Raw genomic sequence first — 27,314 nt, forward strand, 5'->3', positions numbered from 1 at the left:
ACCTGGAGCTCGGGTCTTAATGATGACAACTGTGGCGTTTGTTACTAGCCGTTTTCGTGTGAACAAGCATGGACCTTTTGGAGGTCACCTGACGGTCAAACTGGCAGGTCGGTCTTCCTGAAGAGATCGGCCACTTGGTTCGATGTGTTGAGAAGCAATCTATGTAAGTTGTTTCCTTTAATGTATCTTTGTCATTGAATGAAATGGTATCCCATTTATTTTGTACGACCATTTGAAGAAAATCCTAATGACCATAAGTAGAGTTTTATGATCTCTGAAATGTTGCCTGATACGGTCTCTAATGCAATTACCCCTCGAACCAGATAAACTTTTAACCTATTGTCCTTCTCTCCGTTTGCTTATTCACTGTAGAAATCTTAGGTTCTGTTTATTGAATTCTAATAATTATCTTTTAACTCAGTGACAAATGCGGTCATGGTGTAACGGATGTACAATTATGGGCTCATGGTTCTAGCCAGACTCACATGGACAAATAACATATGTTGAGATCATTTTACTTCTGTTCGTAATATCATTTTAGAATAGTGAAAGATATTTATGGATTATCGATTCCAAATTGCTTTTGTAATGGATTATTTGAGCGTAGCATTGTGCTTTCCAGACTTTCAGTAGTGTTGTTAGCATCTGCTGTAGAAGTCACACACATGTTACATGTGTGGAGTGGGGAAGACTGGAAGCGCTTTAACATGTGTTTGATTTGACCCGTGTTTATTGAAGGAGGGCCTAAGGCATTATCAGCCTAATGGAAACGTTTTTATCGCGGACAAGTTTTGTTTTAAATGTTTGATTTTGACAGATAGCCTAACGCTATATTAAGTTAGCACGCATGATACATTGCCAATTAAGAATGCAAAGAAATTAAGTATACTTTTGATGTTTATTTGTTCGTTAGTTGTAGGCTGTAGCTGAAGAAATAAAATGCATAACTCATGATCTTTGATTTACTGCATACATTGAATAAGGGTCAACAATCAATAGCTCAGGGGTGCTTGTTTATTATTGATAGTAAACCCATGCACATGTGCAGCCTATTTAGTTAGAGGATTCACCCTTTCTTGCACCATTGAGAACAAGAGACAGTACTCTAATAATGGATACATTCAGCTCTTCTTATCCTTATTACTTTCTCCTTCCTCTACTTCTCCTTCCACTATTGCTTTCCATGAGAAAGAATAGAAAAGGTCTTCCACCTGGTCCTCCTAAGCTTCCCATAATCGGTAACTTGCACCAACTTGGAGACTTGCCTCATCGTTCATTATGGAAGTTATCCGAGAAGTATGGTCCAATCATGCTATTGCAATTTGGCCGTAAGCCAACATTGATAATCTCTTCAGCAGAAGTTGCAAGTGAGATATTGAAAACACATGACCTCAACTTCTGCCATAGACCTTCCCTAGTTGGCCCAAAGCGTCTTTCTTACGATTGCCAAGATATCCTTTTTGGTACCTATGGTGAGTTCTGGAGGGAGCTGAGAAGAATTTGTGCTGTTGAGCTATTTAGCTTGAAGAGAGTGCAATCTTACGGGTTTGTGAGAGAAGAAGAAGTTGCAATTCTGGTGAAGTCTATATCTGAAACTTCAGGTCCCATAAATCTTACTGAGAAGTTGTTTTCGCTTACAGACCGTATAGTGTGTAGAGTTGCTTTTGGAAAGAGCTATCAAGGAAGAGACTTTGATGTTGGTAAATTTCATGATGTTGTCTATGAAGCGACGAAAATGCTTGGTAGTTTTAGTGCAGCAGATTTCTTCCCATATTATGGGTGGATCATTGATGTGCTCAGTGGTTTCAATTCAAGACTTGAAAAGCTATTTCTTTCATTCGACTCCTTCTACCAAAAAGTCATTGATGAGCACCTCGATCCTGAGAGGAAAAAGGTAGAGATGGAAGATATTGTAGATGTCTTGCTTGGGTTACAAGCTCATGATCAATCTGGCGCAACTCGTCTTACTATTAGTCAGGTCAAAGGGATCCTAATGGTACGTTAGCCAACTTTACATACATTTTGCGCAAATTCACTTAGGTAGCTCCTATTAGATATAATTCCTACATATTACAACGAAACTAATTTGATTTATTCGTTTGCATCTTTTGTAAATATCAGAATCTATTTCTTGGTGGAGTAGAGACAAGTTCTGTAACAATGGTGTGGACAATGACAGAGCTCGCCAGAAATCCTAAAGTAATGAAGAAGGTGCAAGAGGAAATCAGAAATTGTGTAGGGAAAAAAGGTAGGGTCGAAGAGAGCTATATTAATCAACTTCCATATTTCAAGATGGTAGTTAAAGAGACTCTAAGGTTGCATCCTCCAGGACCTCTATTGGCGCCAAGAGAATGTATGAGTCATTGTAAGATCAATGGATATGATGTATACCCGAAAACAAGAGTCCTAGTGAATGTGTGGGGAATTGCAAGAAGCAGTGAATACTGGGAAAAACCTGATGAGTTCATCCCAGAAAGGTTCCAGAATAGCTCCGTCGATTTTAAAGGACAAGATTTTGAGTACTTACCCTTTGGGTCAGGTAGAAGGGTTTGTCCTGGAATGAACATGGGACTTGCAACAGTGGAAGTGGCATTAGCAAATCTTCTCTATTGCTTTAATTGGGAATTGCCTAGTGGAATGAAAAGTGAAGATGTAAATATTGATGAGAAAGCTGGTATTACTATCCATAAAAAGGTTCCACTTCACCTTGTACCTATAGACTACAATTGGCAATGAAAAGAGAACTTTGGGTAGAGAGCGTTTGCTGCTGTTTTTTCTGCTAAAGTCTTGTCTCTTTATATTTCCAAATGTAATGCTAGAATGGGATGTAAGATATATAGACATATAGTGTGCCTTGTGAGAGGTACGTACAATAATGTAAGTGCATTGAGCAACAGGTTTGTTGTGCCTTTTAATTTCCTGCCATTGCTAGTAGATAATTCCTTCTATTTCTCTAGTATCTATAAGGTTGTTTGCAGTTTTCCTAAAAAGAACCTCCAGTGTCGAATATTCGACTATGCTCTTTCTCATCTGAATTCAATTCACTTTGAGTGTAAACTTAATGTGACGAAAGCTAATCAACAAGTAACCCAAACTGTCATAATGCATCGTAACAAAATGCAAGTAAATTGGGAGATCAGAGGCTCTTTCAAGCAATGGGCAGAGGATCTAGACCCGCTGTTCGTGCTATGTGGACAGGACATGCTCAAAGAACTTGCAAGTCTGCTAGGAGCGAAAGAACTTAAGATTTGAACAATAAGTGTCTAGTCCAGATTGTTGTCTAATCCGGTAGTCGTTGTTTTGAAAAAATGACAAGTCATATGTTTTTTACTCACTAGAAAAAAAACAAATTATCTATACGACAACTATCAACTATTGCCCATCAAAAACTTTGCAACAATTATGAAATCTTTTGGTGAGAAAGTTGGCTCTGTGGCTGGTGGTGTGTAACAAATCCATTTCTATATGCTATTTGCTATTTGTTCTGTGCTGAGCTATTCTGTACTTGGTACTGTTGGTAGTATTACTGTGACGGTTGGACCTTTCGATTGCATCAACATCATTTCTAAGTGGCAAACATGACAGCCTACCCCACACAATTCCGCTGTTACCTTTTCGGCATTCTATCTAATAGGTTTTTTTTTCCACTACAAGACAAAATAAAACACAAAAGACGGTCCAGATCATTTTGAACAAGATCTAACGGTAAAGATGTGCGTTCCGATTTAATTTTTGAATCGGGACATTGACGGGAACGGCTCCCGCTTGGCTATTTTGGCATTGTTTCCCTCGTGGTCGCGGGTTCAAGCCCAATAAACATTAGTTTGGATTTTTTTTTGGTTAAATCTTATTAAAATTCACTCACTAAAAGCTCGAGAGTTTCAATCTCAAAAAATGGCAGACGGCATGACTAACCGCCTTCTTTCCGTGCGTGCTCGTTATTGATGTTCTTTCCGAGGCAGAATCGAAGGAGAAGCTGTCAAAGATGTATGAAGTGTCAAAGATGTATGAAGTAGGGCAGAGAATCGGGTTGGATTTGACCCGAATCCAACCCGAACCCAAATAGTTTGGGTTCGGGTCGATTTTTGTATCTGTTTATTTATTTGGGTTGGGTTCAAGTTCGGGTCTGTCGGATTCGAATTCGGGTTTAGATATATTTTTTGGGTTTTTTTTGAATTTTTAGTGTTATCTGATCGGGTTAGTCGGATTCAGATATTATGAAACTATTCGGATTCGGATATAGCCATATCCGACCCGAACCGATCGCTGCCCTAGTATAAAGTGAATGATCTAAAATCCCAAACTACATTGCATCTAGACTGCCGACTTGCATGGGCTTTCACTTGTCTAAAAAGAGGGCGTTGCTTATTAGCAGCATTTCATCTCATCTCATCTCATCCATCAAAAATCGACATTCACCGAAATATCAAAATTCATGTAAACCAATATATATATCGAAACAACAACAAAAAAAAAAAATTTTCAGTCACTGTCTCATTTGATCAAATGGCGATGAGAGCTGCAGCAGCTGCGAAGAATCAAGTTTGTCTAATGGAAAGTTCACGAAAGATGATGACGACGACGATGATTCCTCGTTATTTCAGTAGTGATGGAAATGGCTGGCAAAATAGAATGGTAATAATAAATAATAAGTTGAATGGTAAAAAAATTAAAAAAAAAACAATCTTTATTTGTTTATTAATTGTTTGTGTTAATTATTTTGATGAATTAGAATTCGAGGAAGCGTAAAATCAAAAAGATAGAACTACCCACTCATTATTTGGAGGCGAATTATAGAACGATGAAAGCAGTGGTGTTTTATGCACCTAATATTGCTCACATTCCTCAGTCCAAAGTGTTGCAAGAAATGGAACCTGCAGCTGGTGAAATGAGAAGCAGCTGCTGAGAAAAATGATATCTCACAAGGTTTGTTGCAATCTTATGTTTTTAAGTATGATTTATTTGTGATATGGTTTATTAGTTAGTTTGGTTCTTGTGGGGGACAATTTGTAGAGAGGAAAATACTGTAGAGATGATTATTGTGGGTTTTTATGGTGTACTATTGTTGTGGTATAAGTCTCATTTAATAAGTCACCGCGCAAGGAAGGCGGATTAGGTTAATCTATAATAGACATTACCTATTTTTCAATGAAAATGAGTTTGGTTTAGGTGTGATAGACCACAATTGGAAGATACATTTTCCTTCCATGACATTGAGTTGGTCATTAATAGTGAAAAGTAGCGTTCAACACCTAATATATCTTTGAGCCTGGTGAGTTAAACTAGCATACTGCATAGCGGTGGGGGCATGAGCGGAGAATTGGAAGGGCGTGGAGAGTGAAGAGTGGAGAGGGAGGAGTGGAGAGGGGAGAGGGGGAGGGAGAGGGAGACGAAGAGAAGATGTTGGATACACACCTCTCTATCTTATTACTTCGGTTTACATGTCACCGGAAGATAACTTTCCCCTCCATGACGTTGAGTTGGTCATTAATAATCAAAAGCGTTCCTCAACCCCTAGTGTGGGGCACGAGGTGATGCATATAAAGGAGTGGTAGAAGAAACAGCTTAAGGCCCTTGCCAATTGGTATAAAGGGCCACATCAGCCTTTGGAGTTCTTTATAAAACAGATAAATGGTATAAAGGGCTTTTGAAGGAGGAGTTCCACAGCGCAGGAATTCAAAATATTGATTGGATTCTGCAAAACCTTTCGATTCATGTGTAATTGGTCTACAGGTGATGTGCATGGCTCGAGACCCGTAGGTCATACTCAGGATTGTGAGTCCAATGACCTTGACCAACTAAGCTGCTATTGTTTGCATGAAATGCTTTCAAGGGTGGCATATTGGCAATAGTAGAGGCCCATATAGGTGGTGCATTGGAGAGGTGTTTTTTGAATTGCTCCCTCATATGTGAAACTATGAAAGTAGAGACCGGTTAAGGGATCCATTAGTTATGCCCTAATGATCTTAATGTATCTTTGAACCTTGTAGATTTTGATGGCACATGAACATTGACTGCTACAATAAATAAGCAATCACCCTTTTCATGGGAATTCATATTTGGGGGTATGCACTTATTTTGCATACTAAATTAGAATTCTTGTTTATGGATATTTCACATTAGTTTCTTATAGAACATGCGTTGTAGCATTGTGGCGTGCTTCTATGGCACCGCTTTTAGTAAATCTGGTTAGCATATCCGACTGGGTTGTGCACTTCCTCTTTCGATCGTCTGACTATATGCGAATCCTAAAACCCGGAGGGTTATATATTTGCAAACAAAGAACACGTGAGCTGATAATCATGAGTAGATTGCAAGCATAGCCACGCATTGTGCTCCTTGCAAAGGGGTACCCAACTTAGGAAATCAAAATACTTTTTGATTGACAAGAATCCACTCTCCTTAAAGAGTAGCATATGGTGTAGTGTAGCTCTTCTTCCCTATGTTCTTCAATATCCTATTCTCGCTTCTATCTCTTGTTTTCAAGAGCCTTTACCAAGAAATTATGTATCCCGAAAGCCCTCCTATTCTTTCTCGGTCCGTTTTTCCGTGGATTTTATTACTCGCTCAATATGTAGTAATGCTCATAGGCATGTAAGATGCTTGTTCCCACTGTAGGGGAAAGCTTTTCTTTGTGCTTGTCAATTTTCACTTTCAACTCTTGAAGAACGGTGTTACCTCATCTTACATTTGCACAAGGCGACATGACTTCTACTCTAAATATAGCCTGCTCAAAAGCGGGACATAGTTGTAGGAGGAATGCTTTGATAGTCTACTTATAATTTGTTTTGTTTTGTTTTTCTTGTTAACTTCCTTTATTTGCTAATGTTGGTTTTTATCTACGTAATCGGAGAATGACTCACAAAGGCGAAATGGACATCACTCTCCCGCCTTTCAATCCCTTTGATCTTTATTGTAATTTTGAATGAAAATAAATAGATATGGTCTTCCATAACTCTTGGCAGGAGTGTGTTTTATATAGAATCTTGTGGCAGTTGTTAATTGCTTTTGTTTAACATGTAGTTATCTTTATCTGACTTTATCTTTGTTTTGGTAAATGGAATGCTGCTTCTTTCAAGTGTTTTTATGAGTCCTTGATGGTTGTTGATCCATACATAATAAAGTATGAATAACTTATATAGAAGCTGTAGTGAACCTTGCTCGAATGGCTCAATGCATGTATCAGTATGGAGATGGACATGGTGTTCCTGACAGAGAGACGAAAGACCGAGTTTTGTCATTGTTGGTTGAGCCCATAATGGAGATATGAATGTTTTGTTATTTTTTGAATTGTACTACAGAATAATTGTTGAATTAACCCTCTAAATATTTTTAAAAAAAAACATAATTGAAAAACTTTTTTGATTTTGGGATGGTAGCTGAAGCTGACAAATTAGTCGATGAGATGCTTAGTAAGTCTGTTCAGGCAGATGTTACTACTTATACGATCCTTTTCGATGCTTATTTCAAACAAGAAAGGATCCGTAATGTTTTCAAATGGCTTCTTCATTTGGTTTTGAAGACTGCTTTGGAACCAAGTTTCGCATTGGTGAATTCAGTATGCAGTAGACTGATTAACAAGGGTGTGATTGAGGAGGCAGGGGAGATTTTGGAGAGAATGACAGTGACACAGAGGTCATCAGAAACCGTTCTTATTCGCAAACAGCTATGAATTAGTCCTTACAGAATCATGTAGGCCAAATTGATCTCGTTTGGGATTTACTTCGTGTAATGGTGAATTTGACGAGATACAACATTGGCTCTACACCTAAGCTCCATGGTATTGTACGGGAGGCATTTAGAAAAGAAGACAGAGTTGATCAGATTGAAAGCAAACTCCAGCAACTGACTGAACAAGGGTATGGAGGTGTGGTACGCTGACAGTGCACGAGGGTTTTCAACAGTCAGTAGCGCCACCAGTCATGAATCAAATGCCTTAATGGATAGCAGCTTGTTGTATAATTTACTCAAATTAATCAGAACAATTCAAAGCAACAAGATGTAAATAATCTGTAGTTTAGCCAAAAGTAAATTTCAATATCAGCACAACTGGCTAAATGAGATCTACGATTATAAAGAAGAGTATAGTGTAGAACGACCGCACTTATAAACAGGCATACACATAACCTGGGAACCTATTTCTCGCAAAAGCTTAGTATACTGTGGAACCAAAATGCAAGTCCCAAGTCTATTTAGATGATCTACAGAGTAATTTAATACAACATCTCTTTATCCAAGATTTTGGACTGCTGATATGTTGAGTAACTTTTTTTTGTTCATCTGTTCTGTTCTATGGATAGCAATAATAACATCTTTCTCCTAACCTTCAGTACTAATTCTGTCTTTGTGCAATGTAATTAGCTAACCGATACAGGGTTTGCAGCTTTTTTTGATTTATTGTAGTATGAAAGTTACATTAGAAAAATGATTTTATCGAATAATCATTTTAAATATGAATGGTATGTCAGCAACAATTTGTCATCCACAAGATTTTAATGCCAAGATGAAATGGGTTTTATCTTTCGAAGCGAATGATGCGTAAAGTGAAAAAACGCTTTTCGAGAAATGAGTTTTCGTTAGTTCAAGGATTATCAGAGAAACATGAATTTGCCGAAAAAGGTCGCGACTTCGAAATGTCCTTCTTTTCCTCTGTTTATCCGTCATCTTAGAAAGGTGTGACCTTCGAAATAGGCAGTTTTGGAAGCGATTGCTATCTTGAAAATGGTGTGTCTTTTGAAAGCATGTGACTTTTGAAAGAGTTCTTTAATTTTTTTCCCGAAGTCATTTTGTTCTTTGCCAGATAGTTTGCGCGGCACCTATAAATTAAGTGGATATTCCCAACAAAAAGACGCTTATGTAATCGTAGTTTTGTTACGAATATACAACTTAATCTCCACTTACTCTTTACCAATTACCAAACTATACAAACCTTTGTCTTGTAGTTGTCTCAGACTTTAATTAAACTGTTGCCTGGCTTTCATAGATACACTTCTATCTCCCAAGAGATTTTCCCTCACCGCGTTTCAAGGTCGATGGAAAACTATCTCCCAAGATAGAATAGGATTTCCTTCATATTAAAGCAAGACTTCAATTCTATAGGTTTGTATAGTTTGGTAATAACACAACATAAGATTCGACTAAGAATAGTAGGAGAAGAGAAAGATCGTTAACTCCAGGTGATCCGGAATCTTTTTCTCCCAAATTCATCCACTATTTATAGGCGAGCCGTGCCTCTTCGAAAAGAACACAAACTTTCGGGAAAGTAGTAAAAACTCTTTCAAAAGTCACATGCTTCAAAAGACACACCATTTCTAAGATAAAGCAATCGCTTCAACCTGAAATCTATTTCGAAGGTCACACCTTTTCAAAGATGATGCATCAAGCTAACCAAAAGCAAGATTTCGAAGTCGCGACCTTTTCAACATTTATGATGATCAAGCTTTCGAACTAAGGCACCATTTCTCAAAAGGTTTTTTCTCACTTTTTACGCATCGCTTCAAAGATAAAACCCATTTCATCTTAAGTGGGGTAACTTGTGAGACAAACTACTCATTCATATTTAAATGGATTTGAGCAAATCATTTTTCTAACAAGTTCCTCATGAGCTTTTGCTACCAATGCATTTGCAAACTCCTTGGCTTTCTCTATCCCCATCAGCTTAGGATATGTGGCTTTATCACTTTCCAAATCCTTTCTTGCCGTTTTCCCCAATTCCTCTGAAGACTTTGTTACATCCAAAATATCATCCACCACTTGAAACAGAAGACCTATATACCTTGCATATTTTCGCAATCTCTCCACGTCGACAGTGTGTCCCCCACCCATGATCACTCCACAAACGACGGAAGCTTCTAAAAGCGGTGCTGTCTTGTGCAAGTGTATATACTCTAATTCACTCAGATCAATTATTTTTCCTTCACTAGCAATATCAACTGTTTGACCTCCTACCAGCCCATCTGATCCAACTGCTGAAGCCAGTATTGCTATGGCCCGAGCCACACGGTCAGAAGACACACTCGTGGTTTCAGTTGCTACATGCTCAAATGCAAGAGATATAAGTGCATAACCCGCAAGTATTGCTGTTTCTTCACCAAAAGCCTTGTGACAAGTAAGCTTTCCACGGCGAAAAATCATCGTCGTCCATACAAGGGAGGTCATCATGAATGAGTGACATGGTATGTATCATTTCGATTGCACAGGCAATTGGACGTGCAGCTGCTTCATCACCTCCCACTAATTCACATGAGGCAATGCATAAAATTGGTCGGACTCGCTTTCCACCAGCAAGGAGCGAATATCTCATTGCTTCATGAATTTTCAGGGGATGTCGCAATGGTACTGCCTCATCAAGGGCCTCATGCACCTGTTTCGCCATTCTAGCCATGTAAGTATCAAATTGAAGAGATCCAGTTTGAGTTTGCGTCTCTGTACTGACAAATCGCTTGGGTTTAACAGATCGCATCAAAGCAGAAGGAACCATATGGTGTCCCTGGAACAAAAAATCAAGTCCAACATGGGAAACTCTTCTAGTGCTTTTGAGACCAAAACTAGGAAATCTTTCGAGAAGTAGAGAATTTTCCTGAGGACACAAAGGTGCAAAAGAAGCCATGGAAATTAGTTTATAGGATAGTTCAAAACTTGATAGAGGACTAATGGCTTCTTATAAGTACCAGCTTTCGTACGTTAAATATATGATTGTTGAAGACGATACATATATTCAAGATGCCTTTCTCGTGGCAAACATTATTCTTTTCCTACAAGTTTGGAATGATAGTTGCAGTCGTATGTATAGGTGAACAAGTTTTGAAGAAAACTATATATACAACTCAAGAAGTAGACAGATATAAGCAGTTCGATGACAAGATCAACATATTCATGACCTTGATATGTCTAAGTTCTAAACAAGATCTATAATAGCACAGACCTTGGAATCAATACACAGTCACATTTTCGTTTTTTTGTTGTTTTACCACGACTTGATCCCCATGAGGCGGCCATGACCAAACTAGCTAATATTTCATTTTACATTATCTTGATATAGTCCAATTAAATGAAATACCAAAATCCAAACACAACGTCGTCTTGGTTCTATAAAATAAAATGATAATTTATGTCAATGTCCATGTTACATATCAACAGCTTGGAAATAAATATATTTGGTATCTTGACCACTCTTCTAAAAATGGGACTCGCCGCTCAAGTCATTTCAAAAATCGGTGGACCGACTAGGCAGATCTAGGCGGCCTCTATGCGGTCCAGTTTTTTTTTTTTCTTTTGAATGATTAAATGTCGAAAATTAAAAGGCCCATGTAAGCTTAAAATTTGAACGAGTTTAAAAGACTAAAGTCTAATGTAAATTATATACCATTATAACAAAGAGTATGTTTTTATATGAAGTCGATATTTTTCAACTATTATGCATTTTTGTAATAAGTATTTTTGTTTGTGTTTATTTTTTGAGTTATGATAAATGATTTTCTTCATTTCTTATAGTATAGGTGTATATTACTATATATATTAGGAAAAAAAAAAACCCTAGCGCACGCTTTCTTTTAAGGGGACAAAACTAAAAATGACGAAATTCCGAAATAATGAACTAAAAAACCCACCCGCATTTCAAAAACACTCTCAAGAACAATAATTGACTTTTTGTGCGAAAAAGACAATAGTACCCCCAGATGCATGTGTCGGTCGCATACTACCTTAAATAACAGACTCTTACCTTAGGTATGCGTAGGCGTCGGTGATACCAAACATCACAAAGAAAATATTATGCACAAGTATCGGTGATACTACCTCTTAGATATGCGAGGTATGCAATGACATCAATGCATACCAAACATCATGAAAATAAATAAGATGCAAGTGTCGGTCATCAAGAAGATACTATCGCAGGTATCTTGTGATGGCGATCGCCAAGCAAGATACCAAACATCACAAAGAAAATTGACAAGTGTCAGTGCATACCACTTCTTGGTATGCGAAGTATGCACATACGTCAATGCATACCAAACATAGAAGGGTAAAATTGGAAAGAGTAAAAAATAAAAAAGTCAGGTCTGTTCTTATTAATAATTAAAACGTAAAATCTGGTTTTTCTAGTAGTTATAAGCCAAAAAATGTATTTATCAATGGTTTCAAAACCCAGCTGTCCTAGACTATGATTAAAATTCAAAATTGGGCCTTTTGACTTATTTCTTGTTCTTTTAAAACGCTGATCTTGTCTATGAGTATGAAACTATATGGGCTTTGTTAATAGGCCCACAGTTCCTACGCAAAAGGCCCATGCTTGAAAAATAGTGAACTATATAAATTCAAAAAGCAAAAAAACATTTTTAGTGTTTTGAGGATGGGGAAACACAGAAGAGTAGCGAGGATTTCAGACAGTGATGGCGACGAAGAAGGTGAAATCAAATCCCAACAAAAACACGAATCACGAGGAAATGATAAGAGAAAGAAACGGAGAAAATTAGTTACAGACAGTGAAGAAGAAGAAGAAGAAGAAATAGAGGAAGAAGAAGAGGAGGAGGAGGAGGATGATGAAGAGGAAGAGGAAGAGGAAGAAGAGGAGGAGGAGGAGGAGGAGGAGCATCAAGTGGAGGATGCGAAGCCGATTGGGGAAGTGATTAAAGTGAGTGGGAAAGGGAGAAGTAAGAGAGATCATTTCAATGCTTTTGAGTATGATGGAAATCATTTTGAACTTGTAAGCTTGCCTTTAAGCTTTGTTTGTTGTTATTATTATTATTATTATTATTATTATAAGTGGGTTTATTAAACTGAATTAATAATTGATTGTAGGAGGATTCTGTACTTTTGACACCTGAAGAAAAGGGGAATAAGCCCTATGTTGCTATTATTAAGGTGAATGATTTTTTATTATGAGGTGGTGCAATTGTCATTTGTTTGTGGCAAAGTATTAAACTTGTCATTTATGTTTCATAAATATCTGCATTGCCTAATTCATTGTAAGTTTAAAAATTGTTGTCCACTTTTGAAAAAATATCTAACGGTCCAGAAATGTCTAGTTTTTGTAATCGTCTTTTGCAAATGTTAAAAATTGTCAAACAAGTTGAATTTTTGTAGAGATGTTCTTTATAGTTAGTAGATCATATACACAAAAGATTAGGTTTTAAATCATTTTGTAGGTGAAGCTGTGGCTTGTTTTAGATGTTGTCTTTATTTAAGGTCCTTTTAGGAGCCGGGATATATATATATATAGGGAAACTGCCTAGGGCCTTGTTTCGATTTTACAAAGAATTTTAAGTAACCAACCAATGCAAAAGATCTTCATCTGATTTGGGCAAGCAATGTTACTATAAACGGAGAATAAGAGGAACTCAAAAGAACTACTAGGCATGGACCAATAACGAAAATGATAATTTTTTTGAGGTTTCTGAAAGTTGTTGTGGTCAGGGTCTACCTTAAGAGCTACTCTATGCAAAAACTTGTGCTCTATGATGATGCTCTATTTAGTTTCAGTACGAGTATGAAAATTTTCAGTTTGGGTCTTGTTGTAGAGCTTTTCTTTCAGTCGTATCAAAACAGAATTTGGTTTGTCTCCACAGGAAATTACTCAGGGAAGAGATGGAAGTTTGATGGTTCTCGGGCAGTGGTTCTATCGTCCTGAGGAGGCGGAAAAAAAAGGAGGCGGAAGCTGGCAGTCAAATGATACCAGGGAGCTCTTTTATAGTTTTCATCGTGACGAGGTTCCAGCTGAATCTGTTATGCACAAGTGCCAAGCACATTTTGTTCCCCTGCACAAGCAAATTCCTGATCGATCAGTGCATCCAGGTTTTATAGTGCAAAAAGTCTACGACACCGTAGAGAAAAAACTTTGGAAGCTGACAGACAAAGATTACGAGGACAGTAAACAACATGAAATTGATCTTCTCGTACAAAAAACTCGACAAAATTTGGGAGAACTTCCAGATCTTGAGACCGAAAGTGGTGTTACTGAACAGGAAGACCAGGTGAAGGATAAACGCGCTTTCAAGAAGAAAGACATACCACCTATTGACGTGTCAAGGGATGATGATGCAACTATTGGGTCTGACCTACATATAACAGCAGATACCCCTGGGAGCGTTATTGGTGAGGCTACAGAGTTCTATCCAATTTTGGCAAATTTCAAAGCACTAACTGGGGATCTTACTCGTAACAAGTGGTTGGAAAGGCTTTTGCAAGCCATTCACGTTGTTTGTGAATCTAAAGAGAACGTGAACAATGGTGATAAACAAAAAAGTGGATCCACCAGCACAGGTCATGAAAGTGTCAAAAACCACTCAGATGTCATGGACGCATCCCAAGTCAGGAGTCCAAAAGTTCCTGTTCCCAAAACTTACGTGCTTGTGAGTATTTATGAATCTTATTTTTTTATTTACATTTTTTGTGTCAAATGCTGTGCTATGTTCTCATTATTCTAAAGACCATTCACCATCTTTATATGGATTGCAATGCTTGACATACAATAAAAGCTTCCCTAAGTTTATTAGATATTTCTGTTTCTTGTCTTTGTACATGAGTAGATATTTTCGTTTGTTTTTGTTCCATGTTTAGTAATAATAATTAAATAGATCTTTGACCACAAATAAGTGATCTGGAGTCATGGAGTGGTAGAACGTAGAATGCCAAGGATGAGTATTGAGACCAAAGAAGAAGAAAAAAACAAGGTGTAGTTTGCAGGTGGTGTCATGTGTGTAGCACCTGATTGAGAAGTTTGGTACAGCTGGTAAGATTCCAAACTGACATTTAATAACCCTGGTCCCTCAGTACAGGTGGTGCCTCGTGCCCTTGCCTGCCATTCTACCCTGGTGCCACGTGTTTTGAGGGAAGGATGTGTGACGCCATCTGATTTGATCAGCAGGTGTAGAGTGTCATTTGGCGTTGTATGGACTTGATGCTTATTCACCGCCATATTTTGTCCAGCTAGGGTACCAGCTGGTTGGTTCTCGCAGCTGTGTAAGTCAGTGGATTTTTTGTATCTAAAGTAGTGATACATGTATTTTGTTTCTTTCTATGATCCATGCAAAAAATGTGTTTCCTTTTGAACCTGAATTTGTGACTTAGCACTTGTCACTGACGCTGTAATTTGTGTTTTATATAATCCTATCCGTTTTCATACTTCAAACCAACTCTTGCTGCTTTTTTGTTTCTTGTTTCGTTAGTGGTTACTGTGTTTGATTACTACTAATAGACTGCATGACTGATTAGAATTGGCTCACGAGTAACAAGTTATCATTATAACAAAATAGAATGCTTTATATCATCAAGTTATCATTACAAGTTAAATGATAACAAACATGAGATAATCATACATATTAAGATGCAAGGGCACTTATAGTCTGGGTACAGGTAAGAAAATATGTTATTTTACTCAAATGTTGATTTAGGATATACCTGGGGTGTACCCAGGAGAGGGCTACCCAGCACTGAAGCCCATGATGGATTTGGGGGGAAGAGAAAAAGTAAGAACGTCCAAAACTTAAAATCTAGGCTCTAGCCGTGGCAGGTTTAATAAATATCCAAAAACATTAGTTAATCAACATGTAGTGTACATAACGTTTTGGTCACACCTATCTACCACAGGGTGTGAGGTAGTTGGGGTTGTGTGTATGTGTCTGGTATTTCAACTTATTCTAGCCTATGTGGATGTTCACGTAATTGTTTTAATTTATTAGAGCAACCTATTGCATTTTGATAAAACCTGCTGGCGGCAGCTTACTAAAGAAACTTTAAGATATAATTTCTTTGCAGTGATAGTGTTTAGTTCACCTGGTTTATTTCTATTGTTATTGCTGATACCATATTCTGTTTTCAATATCATTACTAGGATGGTGCAACGATACATTGGCCAGAGGATGCGGTTCCAGCAGTAGTCGCTCTTGAGATGGCAGGATATGATTACTATTGATAGCACAAAGTTTTCGCCAAAGATGCGACAGTTAGTGTTTAACCTCAGGGTTAGTAGACTATGACTGCCAATATTAATCTCGGTATTTAAGTTTTCAAAACATAGAAATAATGCCACTTTTACTTTGTTTCACATATATACCATCGTTTTCTTGTGTTCAATCTCTGTAGCCTGTTCCAAAGCTTTCTCAATTGAAAAGTTCCCCATCTCTAATTCTTATTAGAAAAAAAAAACTCTTTTCTCATTTTTGGGGACTTTATATTCTTTGGTGTCTCAGTTGGTTCTCTGGGATTAAAAGTAGATAATAGAAGGATGTTTTGTTTTTGGGTACTGAGTTTATTCTTCAGTTTGATTACTATTTATTGCATGTGATTTTTCCTTAGTGCAAACAATTTGTTTTTGAGTTTTTTAGAACTGCACCCGATTACTAGTTGTAGATTGACTTAACACCCCACCCCCACCCCCCAACCCCCAACCCAAAAACCCCGTTGTTGTTTTTTTGTTTGGTTGGACAAGAATGGAAAGTGGCATTTTATGGTATTTCTTTGGACTATAGAAAATGATGATGATTTATTGGCATACCTTTTTAAACAACCAATAAAAATGGACTCTCTGTGTGTGTGCCTGCATATGTTCATTGCCTCATGCATCTCAGGTTTGGATGCCTAATGTTTGCTTCCAACCGTCTAGATTTGGAATACCATTTATTACATCCATTTTGGCATATTTCATAATCGAAAATTGGGGCAACATATTCTTTAGCATGAGTTTTCTTTAGGAGCACTGAAGGCTTCACTTCATATATATTTAAACCTTTTTTACTGGTGTATATGTTCCTTTTTCCTTTATTTGGATATTCATACATTACAGTGAGCATTATATGTGATATGCTAATTTATCTTGCAACTTGTGGTCTTGTGGACGTGATACAAATCATTGTTTCCTTTAATACTTTCATAGTTTCTTATGCTTCCTCCCGTGAATATAAATCATTTGAGAACTTGTTGCAGAGCAATGCTCGGTTGGCTAGACGTTTGATAAATCGAGAGTTGGAAGCTTCAGTGATTCTGTTGATGTCGCCAAATGAATTGAAGGTCATTTGCTTTTTGTGCATTTTCTTTAGATATAGCATCTTGCCATATCACGTAGGCTATGTTACTTACGGATGTCCTCACGCATGTAAGATATAGCATGGATCTAGTCACATGGACAGAATATCTTGTGCAGTTCAACTTTGTTGCCCTGATACAAACTAGCTTTATATGTCTTCGTCGTACTGCGTATATGAATTTGACATGAATATATATAGTTCTCACCAACAATAGGGAGGCATGGGCTTTACTGCTTTAGGTTTAGGCGTTTAGTCATGAGAAAAGGTTCACTTTCTTGCCATTTTGTTTATCATATCCATCATGTACAAAAATAAACTTGCTAATCTGAATATACTCCATTGGTAAAAAAAAAAAAAAAAATTCAAGTCTCTAAGGTAGGATGGTATTTCTTACCATCATCCTCAACACACGCACATATTTTCATGCCACCCTCTCATGAGACCCACGTGGCCATGTGTATGTCTCTTGCAAAGTTGATCGCCTCACCATACAATCATCTTTTTGATAATTGAATTTACTCAGAGATATTACATCCATAAAGGGGATTTCAGAAGATGCTGATTTTTAGATGGAACCCCTTTGATTTGTCCATCTTATCATAAATATAAGCACCATCATTTTTGTGGGTTTATGCGTTGGTATACTTGTTAAAGTGGGCAAGTACTCACCTCTTCAAGATTGTAGTTAACTTTTTGCTAATTGCGTTTTTTTGGTTCAGGATTGCAGGAATAAGATTGTTTTTTACTTACTGAGAGTTGAATATATTGATGCTTTCTATATTAAAAACCGCGTCCCACTATACCCCTTATTTTTTTATAGTTTTCCATGTTACTGTCATCAATAGTCTAGATACTATATGCAGAATGGTTAGTTCTATTCAGTTATTTTTCACCTTGGGCGCATTATCTTTTTCGTGTATTTGTATAACTTACATCTTTTGAACTTCCTTTTCAAGCAGGAAGGTCTAACTGCACAGGAGACGGCAAAGAACGAGCCTGAGGAATCAGAGCGCATGCAGGTAACAATTCTTTTCTGAATACATTTTTATAGTACTTATTGCTAGTTTAGTACGGTATGCACTCAACTTGTTACTTGGTATGTCAACAGATGACAGATGCTCGATGCCAAAGATGCCACGAGAAAAAAGTGGGTTTGACAGACATTATCCAAGCTGGAGCACGTGGAGACCGCTATCAGGTTCAATATTTTCCCTGTGATATTCTTTTTTTTCCCCATCAGAGAGAAACCTTCAAGTTGTGTAACCACGTACGTAATAACTTACTAAGTTCTTTGAAAATGAGACATAAGGCTTATGACCTCAGTGCCTCATCTTGTTCTCTGCTTCTCTTGCCTTCCACTTGTCCTTATTCTTCTTTTACTACTTGTTGATCCAAGTATCCTAGTTTCATTTGATACAAAAAGAGGTGCTCTTATATGTTACATAGTTCTAGTCCGCCTCCCAAGAAGAGGAAGCACTGAAGCAGATTATACCTTATTGCTTCGGGACTGGAAGCTGTGAAACAAAGTAAGATTCCAATCGAGTAGAAAACCTGAAAGCGCCAATGTTCGAAGAATAACCAAATTGTTTTATTTACGGATGTTTATCTCAAATCAAAGTAGATTTCATCCTGAACCAACCACACACTTTACAAGTGTTTGATACTCGTTGTAGGCCTTTCGACCTCCAAGGACCAGTAACCTAGACTTGCCAGGCCTAGCACATCTGAAGAAGTTTGATTATCTAGGGTTACCACACCCGTAAACTCGCTTTGTATTTGTTTCAGACAATATTTTGGATAGAATCCATCTAAAGGCCACAATAAGACGTCCTGATGGTTTTTTGTGACAGAATTTTGTATGTGCCAAGTTTTCAGATATTCATATTTATACTTCTCTTCTGCTGTTTCTGTCTAATTAAACTTAATTCAATGCCACTGTCCTGTTAAGGTGATGGGAGGGACAATGTAACCAAGTCTTCATCAACAATGCACGATGTTACATCTAGTTGTCTAGATTATTGATTGAGAATAGAACTTATACTGATACACAGGCGCCCTGCCCAAGGATTTAACTAAGCTAATAGCAGCTTTTCCTACAGAATCACGGAATCCCTCTTTGACCTTTAACTACACCGAAATGTACTTTTATGTGTAAACTTGTTGTTTAGTGAATCGGTGCTTAGTATCCCCATTATCTTGCCTTTGCTAACTACTCGTTCTAGCATCCTGGTTCCACCTTTTAGTCGATTGTCTTTGCAATAAATGCTTTGTCCCATTTTAGTACACTAAATTCAAACAGTGTGATGTGTTTTGGGGTTATGAAAGTTGTAATATAGGCTTTGCAATAAACAGTTTTAACATATGGCCTCTAGAATCAGGACAGTTCCTGGTAAAAAATTCACCCCAAGGGCGTCCTGCGGATGTTAAATCCAATAATTTTTTTGCGGTTCTACTTAAGTTTTACCAGCACATATTTTTTGCTCTACTTGGTGGTATACCAACTGGAGCCATATTTTTGTTAATTCCCCACGTACATTTTTTCTTGGTTATGTTCAGCTGGAATGTATTGCATGCGGCAACACATGGTATGCTTTTCGAGATGAAGTCTCTACACTGACCATTGATGCACCAAGTGTTGCTCGGAATGTTGGAACAGCACCATGGGCTACTGCCAAATTTGAAGATGTTGAGAAGAAGCTGATGAGCCCCCGCGAGTCGGAGAAGCCTTCTCCTGACGTATTCCGCAAGGCAAATGCCCCTTCTGTAACTGGTTTGGATAATCAAAAATCATTCAAAAGCCCAAAGTAGAAGCCCAAAAACAAACCGAGTAGGAGTTTTGCCTTGTTGAATTTACTAAGCATATAAAAGGTCTTTGTATAAAACCGATCATATTTTAGTGGTTAGAACATCAAAAGTAGCATACTGGTAGTTCATTTTGTACTCTGCATAAATCTTAATCTATAGTCTATAAACTGCTTACAAAGTAACCTTGTGTAGTGATCTTGCTACATGTCAGGAAATGTTTCTTAATGTGCATGTAAGGTCCGGACTTTACGCCATTGTGAAGAGTGGTGTCAAAGATGGGACATTGGCGTGATGAAACTTTGTTAAATGCGGAAGAAATTGAGTTTACCTCAGATGGAAGTCATGCAACACAGTGCTAGAATAGAAGGTTTTAGAGGAACTCTACACGAGTCTTTAAACTTTGTAAAGAGAGATTTTGATGTTGTAGTTGGCAATTTTTATTTTTTTTAGATGTTTATACTGTTAAATATTATTTGTACAAAGGTACAGAGTACAACTATAAAAACCATTAAAATTAATTTACACGGAAGTATAACACAACCAGCAGAGATAAACAACTATTACAAATGAGAGCACTAAAACAAAATAAGTAACCTGAATGAACAAACTTACCATTGCAAGATTCTTTTTAAGCCCTATCCCTGTATGGAACATTTTTGCCAATTGGAAAAATGCCTTTGGTTGACCAGCATTGGCTACTGCTTCTATGAAATATGTGCATGCCATCTTCGCATCCTTTTTCACACCAATCCCTTTGAGATATAACACCCCGAGATTATAATGACCACCAGCCTCCTCATTTTCGGCAGCTTTCTCAAAGTACTCCTTCGCCTGCAATGATTAGAAGATTAAGCTTCATAAATAAGTGCATGGCCTTTAAAAAAAACTAGCTACTAACACGTAACAAGCATTATTAGAGGCTATCACAAGTGGGGAAAAAAGACCAAAACTATTTTAAATAAAAGAAAGAAACCATTTAACTGCTTAAAACAATGGCATGCGATGTAAGGAAGAGAGAGAGTGAGGATGGGAAGAAGATACACAGACAGTTTATGTAGCATATTTGCAACCGCCTGAGACTAAGTATTGGTAATAGAGAATCATATTCCCAAAGTGATCTCTTGTTTAGAAGCATAAATAAGAAAACATATTGAGAATAAATAAAGTATCATTAAAATTGCTAACCCTGAAAAGTTACAGTCCTAAAGCAAGATGTTAATTCTTGTAGAAAGAGCTCTTTCTACAGCTTCACAGCCTTCACTTGCCTAAAGTAACTAAAAACTCATAAGATGTGAATTTAAACAAACTATCGCCTATAAAACCTATTAATGCAAAACTGACTCTATAGGTCAAAAGTCAAAACATTCAAAAGTGCCATTGGTCATCAACGGAATACAAAATTGTCTAAACAATATCTGGGTACATCGAAGTAACTACCCAAAAGGCCAGAAAAATGGGCAGGAAAGATTTATGATCCAAACTTGCGAACAAAAAAACTCTCAAATATCCTAAACATTTCAAGTTGTATTGATAGGAACATATCATCTTAGTCATTATTACTGAATATATGTGTTTGGCATTGCTTAAATATGTAAGCTGTTTTTTACATTGATAGTTACTAGCATATGCAAGGACATGCAATGCCAATATTAGTTTCAGACTTTCGGTACATCAGTATTTCGGGTTTAATAAGCTAATTCTTACAATCTATCATAAAAATGCTTATTACCAACAGGTATCGTATAACTCAGGCAGTCAATATATCAGGGACAACTACTAACAAACGATTAATAAACATGCAAGATATCAATGGACGCAAAATTCTACTATGTACTAGCTAAGGTACAAAACCTTACATAACAAAATTAAAAACTTACTTTAGTGTAGTTCTTCTTCTCAACTCCATAAGCTTTAACATACAAATACCCCATTCCAATATAAGCCGAAAAATGTCGTTTGATTTTGATAACTACATGATACTCGAGGCATCTGTCTTGGTCTTGGTCTTGGTCTTGATTTTGGAGTTATTGGTGTTGGTGTTGGTGTGCGTTATTTTTGTTTTGTTTTCTGCGTTTCGAGAGAGAAGAAAGTTTTAGGCTTTGTGATTGTGGAATGAGGTTGTTTTATTGTCATCAGAGTTACATGTCAGCTTCGTAAGGCTATTTGGAGTAACACACAAGTTGAACTGAATCGTAGAAACTGATTTGTTGATTCAACCTTGGTATGATGTAACTTTGATATGGTCCTCCCTTTTGCTGCTGCTTTTGGATTAGTTAATGTGCAGCGTTGTGTCTACGTGGACATTACTATCAGGTGGTCTTGCCGGTTGCCGCTTTACTTTTTAATGGTGATGCAATTATTCAACACTTTACTATGGAGGACAAAGACACAAGTAGTGGTGCACCCGCGCCCGGCACACAATTAGATGATTATTAGTTGAATTCTTCAATACAAAAACATTGAAAGCTTAAGATATGTAGGATTCTTGCCTAGTTGCTTTGCTTTCAATGAGATGGTAATTAGAAAGCTGTGTGATATATATATAAGAGATGTGCAGAAAGCCAATGCCATGCTAACTGTTATGTTGGAGAAAGGTTTCCTCCCAAACGAGGCCACCTACTGGCTACTCCTATACCTTATGGATGGATATGGGACGGAAGGTGAGGTGCAGTAGGTTCTGAAGCTCTACTATGAAACGGAATGTAGGAAGCACTCGCTCAGTTTTATGGCATACACATCGATCATCAGAAGCTTATGCCGAGTTGGGAAATTGAAGGATGGGGCAGAGTAGTATCTACAAGTTATGAAAGAGGCGTGTAAGGGAATAATATTCTCATTGAGGAATATTAAACACGCATTGAGCATAAGCAGAGATTGTAACGAACTCATATCATCGACCTCCAAGATCGATTTATAAGCAGCTCGCTTCAATTCATGTAGGTGGTACGCTTCAGCTCGCTCCAGAGAACCTCAAGTCGAATAGACGACCTCAGGCAGAACGCTTTGAGTGATTATGCCATCCCTTATCCAGATGTAGCAGAGGACGACCAAAAAATCGCTCCCGCCACGAGCGCCGTCAGCATTCGTCAGATCGAGATAATGACAGAACCATTCACATGATAACGTTTCTAGATGATTCAGTAACATCGTCTAAAGAGAACTTGAAGAAGTGTGGTGTGAAGGGTGTTTGACTTTAACAAAACAGAAAGAAAAAGCAAAACAAATAAATAAATATATGTTCAGTCCACAATAGATAAAAATATTAAAAAAAAAATGTTTTGTTGGTTTGTGCGAATGGTATTTGCCACGGCTAACCGACTCAAACCTCTACGCCGCATTATAACGTAGAATAGATTTCTTGTGTAGGTTCCCATGGTCTTCTGAACATGTTTGGTGCTCCATGTGCACCCCACAACATTCTTTTGGTTGTTACTTATTCCAAAGTTGTTGCGGCTTTCTTGTCGCTAGCAGATTTGGATGGAGTTCCATGCTCTTTTGTTCGGGGGAAACCAAGTGCGTATGATAGGTAATTTTTTCATTTTTTTCGAGCTGTCTGATCTTTTGTTCATTTTCTGTCTTTTAACTTTGTTTTGTACTTTCCAGGTTTTCTTACTACAACTGCTGCTACTATTGAAACAACATTCAACAACATTTGATCCATGGTTGACAGTTTATTATGTTTGCCAATGTCTTAATATTTTTTGCTGCATAATTTATCTAGATTGTAACTTTGCAAGTATACATCGTTGCTTATGTGTGATGTTTGGCTATTTTTGTTTAGTTATTCAGGTTGCAAGCACTATATTACTTCTTCTTGTAATTGGGCAAGTGTTGTTTGATAGTAAATTTTAGTTTGGGAAGTATTGCAGTCTGGCAACACAAAACTACAATAGGCTCTCAAACTATAAAATTATATGTTATCATTTCAGTCAACTTCAAATACAAATGAGTATAACTACTTCTATCAAGCTTTGCATGCACCCACATGTATAACAAATCCCCATCAGAAATTATTTTCCTTACATTTTCACTGTCAACCCACTCTATTTCAATTACAGGATCAAGAGGAACTGAAACATGGTATTTGATCCATGCAATCATGTCCATCAAGTTTGCAAGATCACTATCCAATAATGAATAATCAACTACATCCCCACCCACGTAAATGAACGTACATTTTCACACCCTTCTTTGAATATATTCTAAGCTCTGTTGGGGTTTATACCAATACCAATCGGTTCCCCCACTACACAGATAACTTGTATGAACACACTTCAACTTCAGTCAAATTCTAAATATCAACTACAAACTATACTAACATGCCCAACTCGCTAAACAACTATTAACAACAGATAATAATGTAAAGCAGTAAAAGTAAACCACAAAACAAAGATTTACCGTGGTTCGGCCAATGATGCCTACTTCCACAAGAGCCAGTTTTTATAAAGTGGGAAGGAATATTACAATCTCTCCTTTCGATCTCTCACCTTACTAGATCACTTTATCTCTTTACTGAGTTGTATCTCTCAGAAAGTTTATCTCTCAATCTTGATAGCTTTCAAGATTGGGTTTCTCTCTCTTTGTTTTAGTCTGGATTCCAATCCTTCTGACTTGGTTCTTAGTCTTAGGTTTTCCAAAACCTTGATTTTGGTTTTTATCTTCAAAAACCAAATTTCGCGTTCTTGTAAATGGGCCCACGAATTAGACTTTGGCGCCGAGGGCGCTTTTTGAAGTCGCTTCAAACACCGAAACTCTAAAGCGGTGCCACTTTGAACGCTGGTCGCTCAACATACCGAACTCGAGCTGGTGCGCTCTCTTCGAAATGCGGGCCTCCGGCGGAATCCGGCCAATTTGCTCCGTTTCTCTCCAGCTCTGTTTCTCTCCTCATGTGAGGGATAACTCCAACAAGCTCTCCTCCATAATGAAATCTTAAAGTCCTGAAACCAAATTTTACTATTTCTACAATAATACAAAGGGTTAATTTGTGTAAACCCCCCACATTTACAATAAACTATACAACTCAAAGTAAAAAATATCATACTTTCATGTATCAAAAACATAAAAATAGAAACATGCAAAGATCTAGGGTTTACAGCAAACTTATTTCACTTGTAGTCGAATCATGTTGCAAACAGAGAGAGAAAATAGAGTGGAATCAGTAGATCGAACATCACTTGTCGTCGAATCGAAGTTAGAGAGAAGAATTGAAAATGCCGTCAATGGGAGTGTTGAATCGTTAGACAGAGGTTAAGTACTAGGGTTGATCAATAAAATTAGCTAGAGGGGTTTCCTATAATAAAAACCCAAATAGTTTTCCCACTATTTCAAAGAATAGTTTCGGTAATAAAGTGAGAAAACGAAAGAAATTTTTAAGGATAATTTAGTCAATGTACATTATTGAGGAGTACTTTTGGTATTAGGTGAAATACCAACGAAATTGGGATGAAAGTCAGATGGTACAAGAAGAAATCGTGATGTTTACAAATATAGGAGTTTACACAAATTAACCCTAATGTTTTACTCATCTGGTTTACTTCACTAATGTTCCTATCTTCCATTCTTTTCTTGGCTAAAATCATGACATACAGCCTTAATGGTGATAATATTTTTGCTTTAGTAATTCAGGCATTACAAGTGTCGCATCATACATATAGGGGAATTAATAATAATGAGCTTTCTGGCTACGAGTTTTCCATTTAAAAATCAACGATACGATGGATCTAGAATCCAAAATAAAGGACTCCACTGTCCACTAACAAAATTAAAAAAAAAAAAAAAAAAAATCCAAGTGGAAAAAAAAAAACGAGACCGACATGTTAGTTAGACACGTGGCAGGGTTTAACAATCTCTTCGTTTCCCAACTCCAAAATCACTTTGAGAAAAAAGAAAAAGCTCTGTTTTTTTGGTTGTAAGTCTCTCTTTTACACCCCTTGTTTAATGAGCACTTCTTCGGCGCGAGATGTATGGTGCGCAGAGGATATAGACCTTTAGATCAGTACTTCTGCCGTCCAATACACACGCACCCCTTAGTATGAGTGGCCCAGATTTGCCAGCATACCATACGACCTGCGCACCATAGATTTAGTCTTGTTTAATTATGTGGTTTTGATTTTATTTATAATGTATATATGATGATTGTCTTCTGATTGTTGATATTTCTATGTGGCTCCTTTAGGTAGAAGTAGGCGCTCACTGTACGATGGAGTGTCACATGGCAGATGTTATGAGGTACTATCTTGAATATGCATTCTTCTATTGTTTAATTAAGGTGGATAAGTCTTTTATTTCATGAATAGTGTTTGCTAGGTGACATGACTCATAGCATTTAATTTACAGGTGTTTGGACAAAAAGTGCTCATTGTTTTCACCAAATATATAGACATGGAAAATATACATAGACGGAGATTTAAGGTGGGTTTATGTAATACAAGGAGGGATTACCAAAAAATAACACTTGTTCGTCATGTTTCAAATGGGAAATATCCTAGAAGCCTTCCAATTAGTCTAGAACACAAATCTTCGTCATCAGCACAAGAATACTCGAGTGATGGAGATGAAGCTACCTCCGAAGATTCATCGGATGGTGTTCTGCCACAAAAATTGGCCAGAGATGAAGTAATGCACAAAACTTCACTGGTGTCTGTTATATACTTTTGTCTGTAATAAATTAATGTGTAGCCATTTTTCTGAGTTTTCAAATAAAAATTAAGGAAAACAAATTCCACACTAATTTCTCTATTTCTATCGTGATATATAGCCACATATCGTGATATTTTGTATTATGATTCCAATAGCCCAGTTCATTGACGTGTTTTTGCTGGCCTTTGCCCAAGAGGGACGCTCCTTTTTGTTTCTCATTCTTTAAGCTTGTTTTTTTTGTTTTTTTTTTTATAATTTATTTATTTATGGATTATCCCAATTTCACATGTGGATTCTTGGTAATGGTTGCCAAACGGCCAACATGTGATCAACAGAGTGCGAACAGAATTCGTTATTCAACTTCCCAAAAGGAAGAGTCTAAGGGTTCGTTTGTTTTTCTGAGCCTATGAATCTTTGAATCTTTGAATGGCTCATCCTCCTCAATGCTAAATGCTTGACATTGAATTCTAAAAAACATGTGTTTGTTTTCTCGTTAGAATAACCCTCGAAGAATTTGAATATAAATCATTCGGACAATTTTACTCATGCTATCTATTTTAAACACTAACTTGATTTCTTGTTAAACAAAATATATATTATATTTGAGGAGAAGAGATGGATTATCGAAAAAATAAATGATAAATAAATTTATTTAAAATATGCTTTCACAAATATATTTTAACAGTTTTATTTTCATATTTTGTTTATTTTCAGAATATATATATGTAATTCTATTTTTAACAAAGTGGATATCATTCACCCAAAAAATGAAAAAAACCGCGGAAGCCAACATCAAATTTTGAAGAACTTATTTTGAAGCCATAAAAATCAAGGTAGGAAAGTAGATGG

The 27,314-nt window shown here is 37.1% G+C and overlaps 2 protein-coding genes, 1 long non-coding RNA gene and 1 pseudogene across 3 annotated transcripts; 3 read left to right on the plus strand and 1 right to left on the minus strand.

The window, feature by feature from the left end:
- Positions 1 to 869: 869 nt before the first annotated feature.
- Positions 870 to 2,915, plus strand: LOC147479099 (cytochrome P450 71B37-like). Its single transcript, XM_086577038.1, has 2 exons — positions 870 to 1,996; positions 2,122 to 2,915. Exons 1-2 carry the CDS (start codon positions 1,112 to 1,114, stop codon positions 2,734 to 2,736), a joined length of 1,500 nt encoding a protein of 499 aa, XP_086433164.1. The 5' UTR covers positions 870 to 1,111; the 3' UTR covers positions 2,737 to 2,915.
- A 6,634-nt stretch (positions 2,916 to 9,549) lies between these two features.
- Positions 9,550 to 10,960, minus strand: LOC147479100 (geranylgeranyl pyrophosphate synthase 7, chloroplastic-like; annotated as a pseudogene).
- Positions 10,961 to 12,340: 1,380 nt separating this feature from the next.
- LOC147479101 (ASI1-immunoprecipitated protein 3-like) lies at positions 12,341 to 20,275 on the plus strand. Its single transcript, XM_086576332.1, is given in 10 exon segments — positions 12,341 to 12,703; positions 12,799 to 12,861; positions 13,566 to 14,348; positions 15,390 to 15,464; positions 15,830 to 15,900; positions 15,902 to 15,959; positions 16,921 to 17,004; positions 17,981 to 18,040; positions 18,130 to 18,219; positions 19,578 to 20,275. Coding segments are annotated over 10 exon segments (1,890 nt in total). The 5' UTR covers positions 12,341 to 12,349; the 3' UTR covers positions 19,830 to 20,275.
- Positions 20,276 to 25,614: 5,339 nt separating this feature from the next.
- LOC147479102 (uncharacterized) lies at positions 25,615 to 26,631 on the plus strand. The gene is made up of 3 exons (XR_015204381.1): positions 25,615 to 25,734; positions 26,002 to 26,054; positions 26,163 to 26,631. It is a non-coding gene; the product is annotated as an uncharacterized LOC147479102 (long non-coding RNA).
- Positions 26,632 to 27,314: the final 683 nt, after the last annotated feature.

The sequence above is a fragment of the Coptis chinensis genome, chromosome 8, assembly GCF_015680905.1.
Source record: "Coptis chinensis isolate HL-2020 chromosome 8, ASM1568090v1, whole genome shotgun sequence".
NCBI lineage: Eukaryota > Viridiplantae > Streptophyta > Magnoliopsida > Ranunculales > Ranunculaceae > Coptis > Coptis chinensis.

Coding starts and splice junctions, on each gene's coding strand:
- LOC147479099 (XM_086577038.1), top strand. CDS start 1,112: ATGGATACATTCAGCTCTTCTTATCCTTATTACTTTCTCCTTCCTCTA. Junction 1,997..2,121: donor AGGTCAAAGGGATCCTAATG/GTACGTTAGCCA, acceptor TGTAAATATCAG/AATCTATTTCTTGGTGGAGT.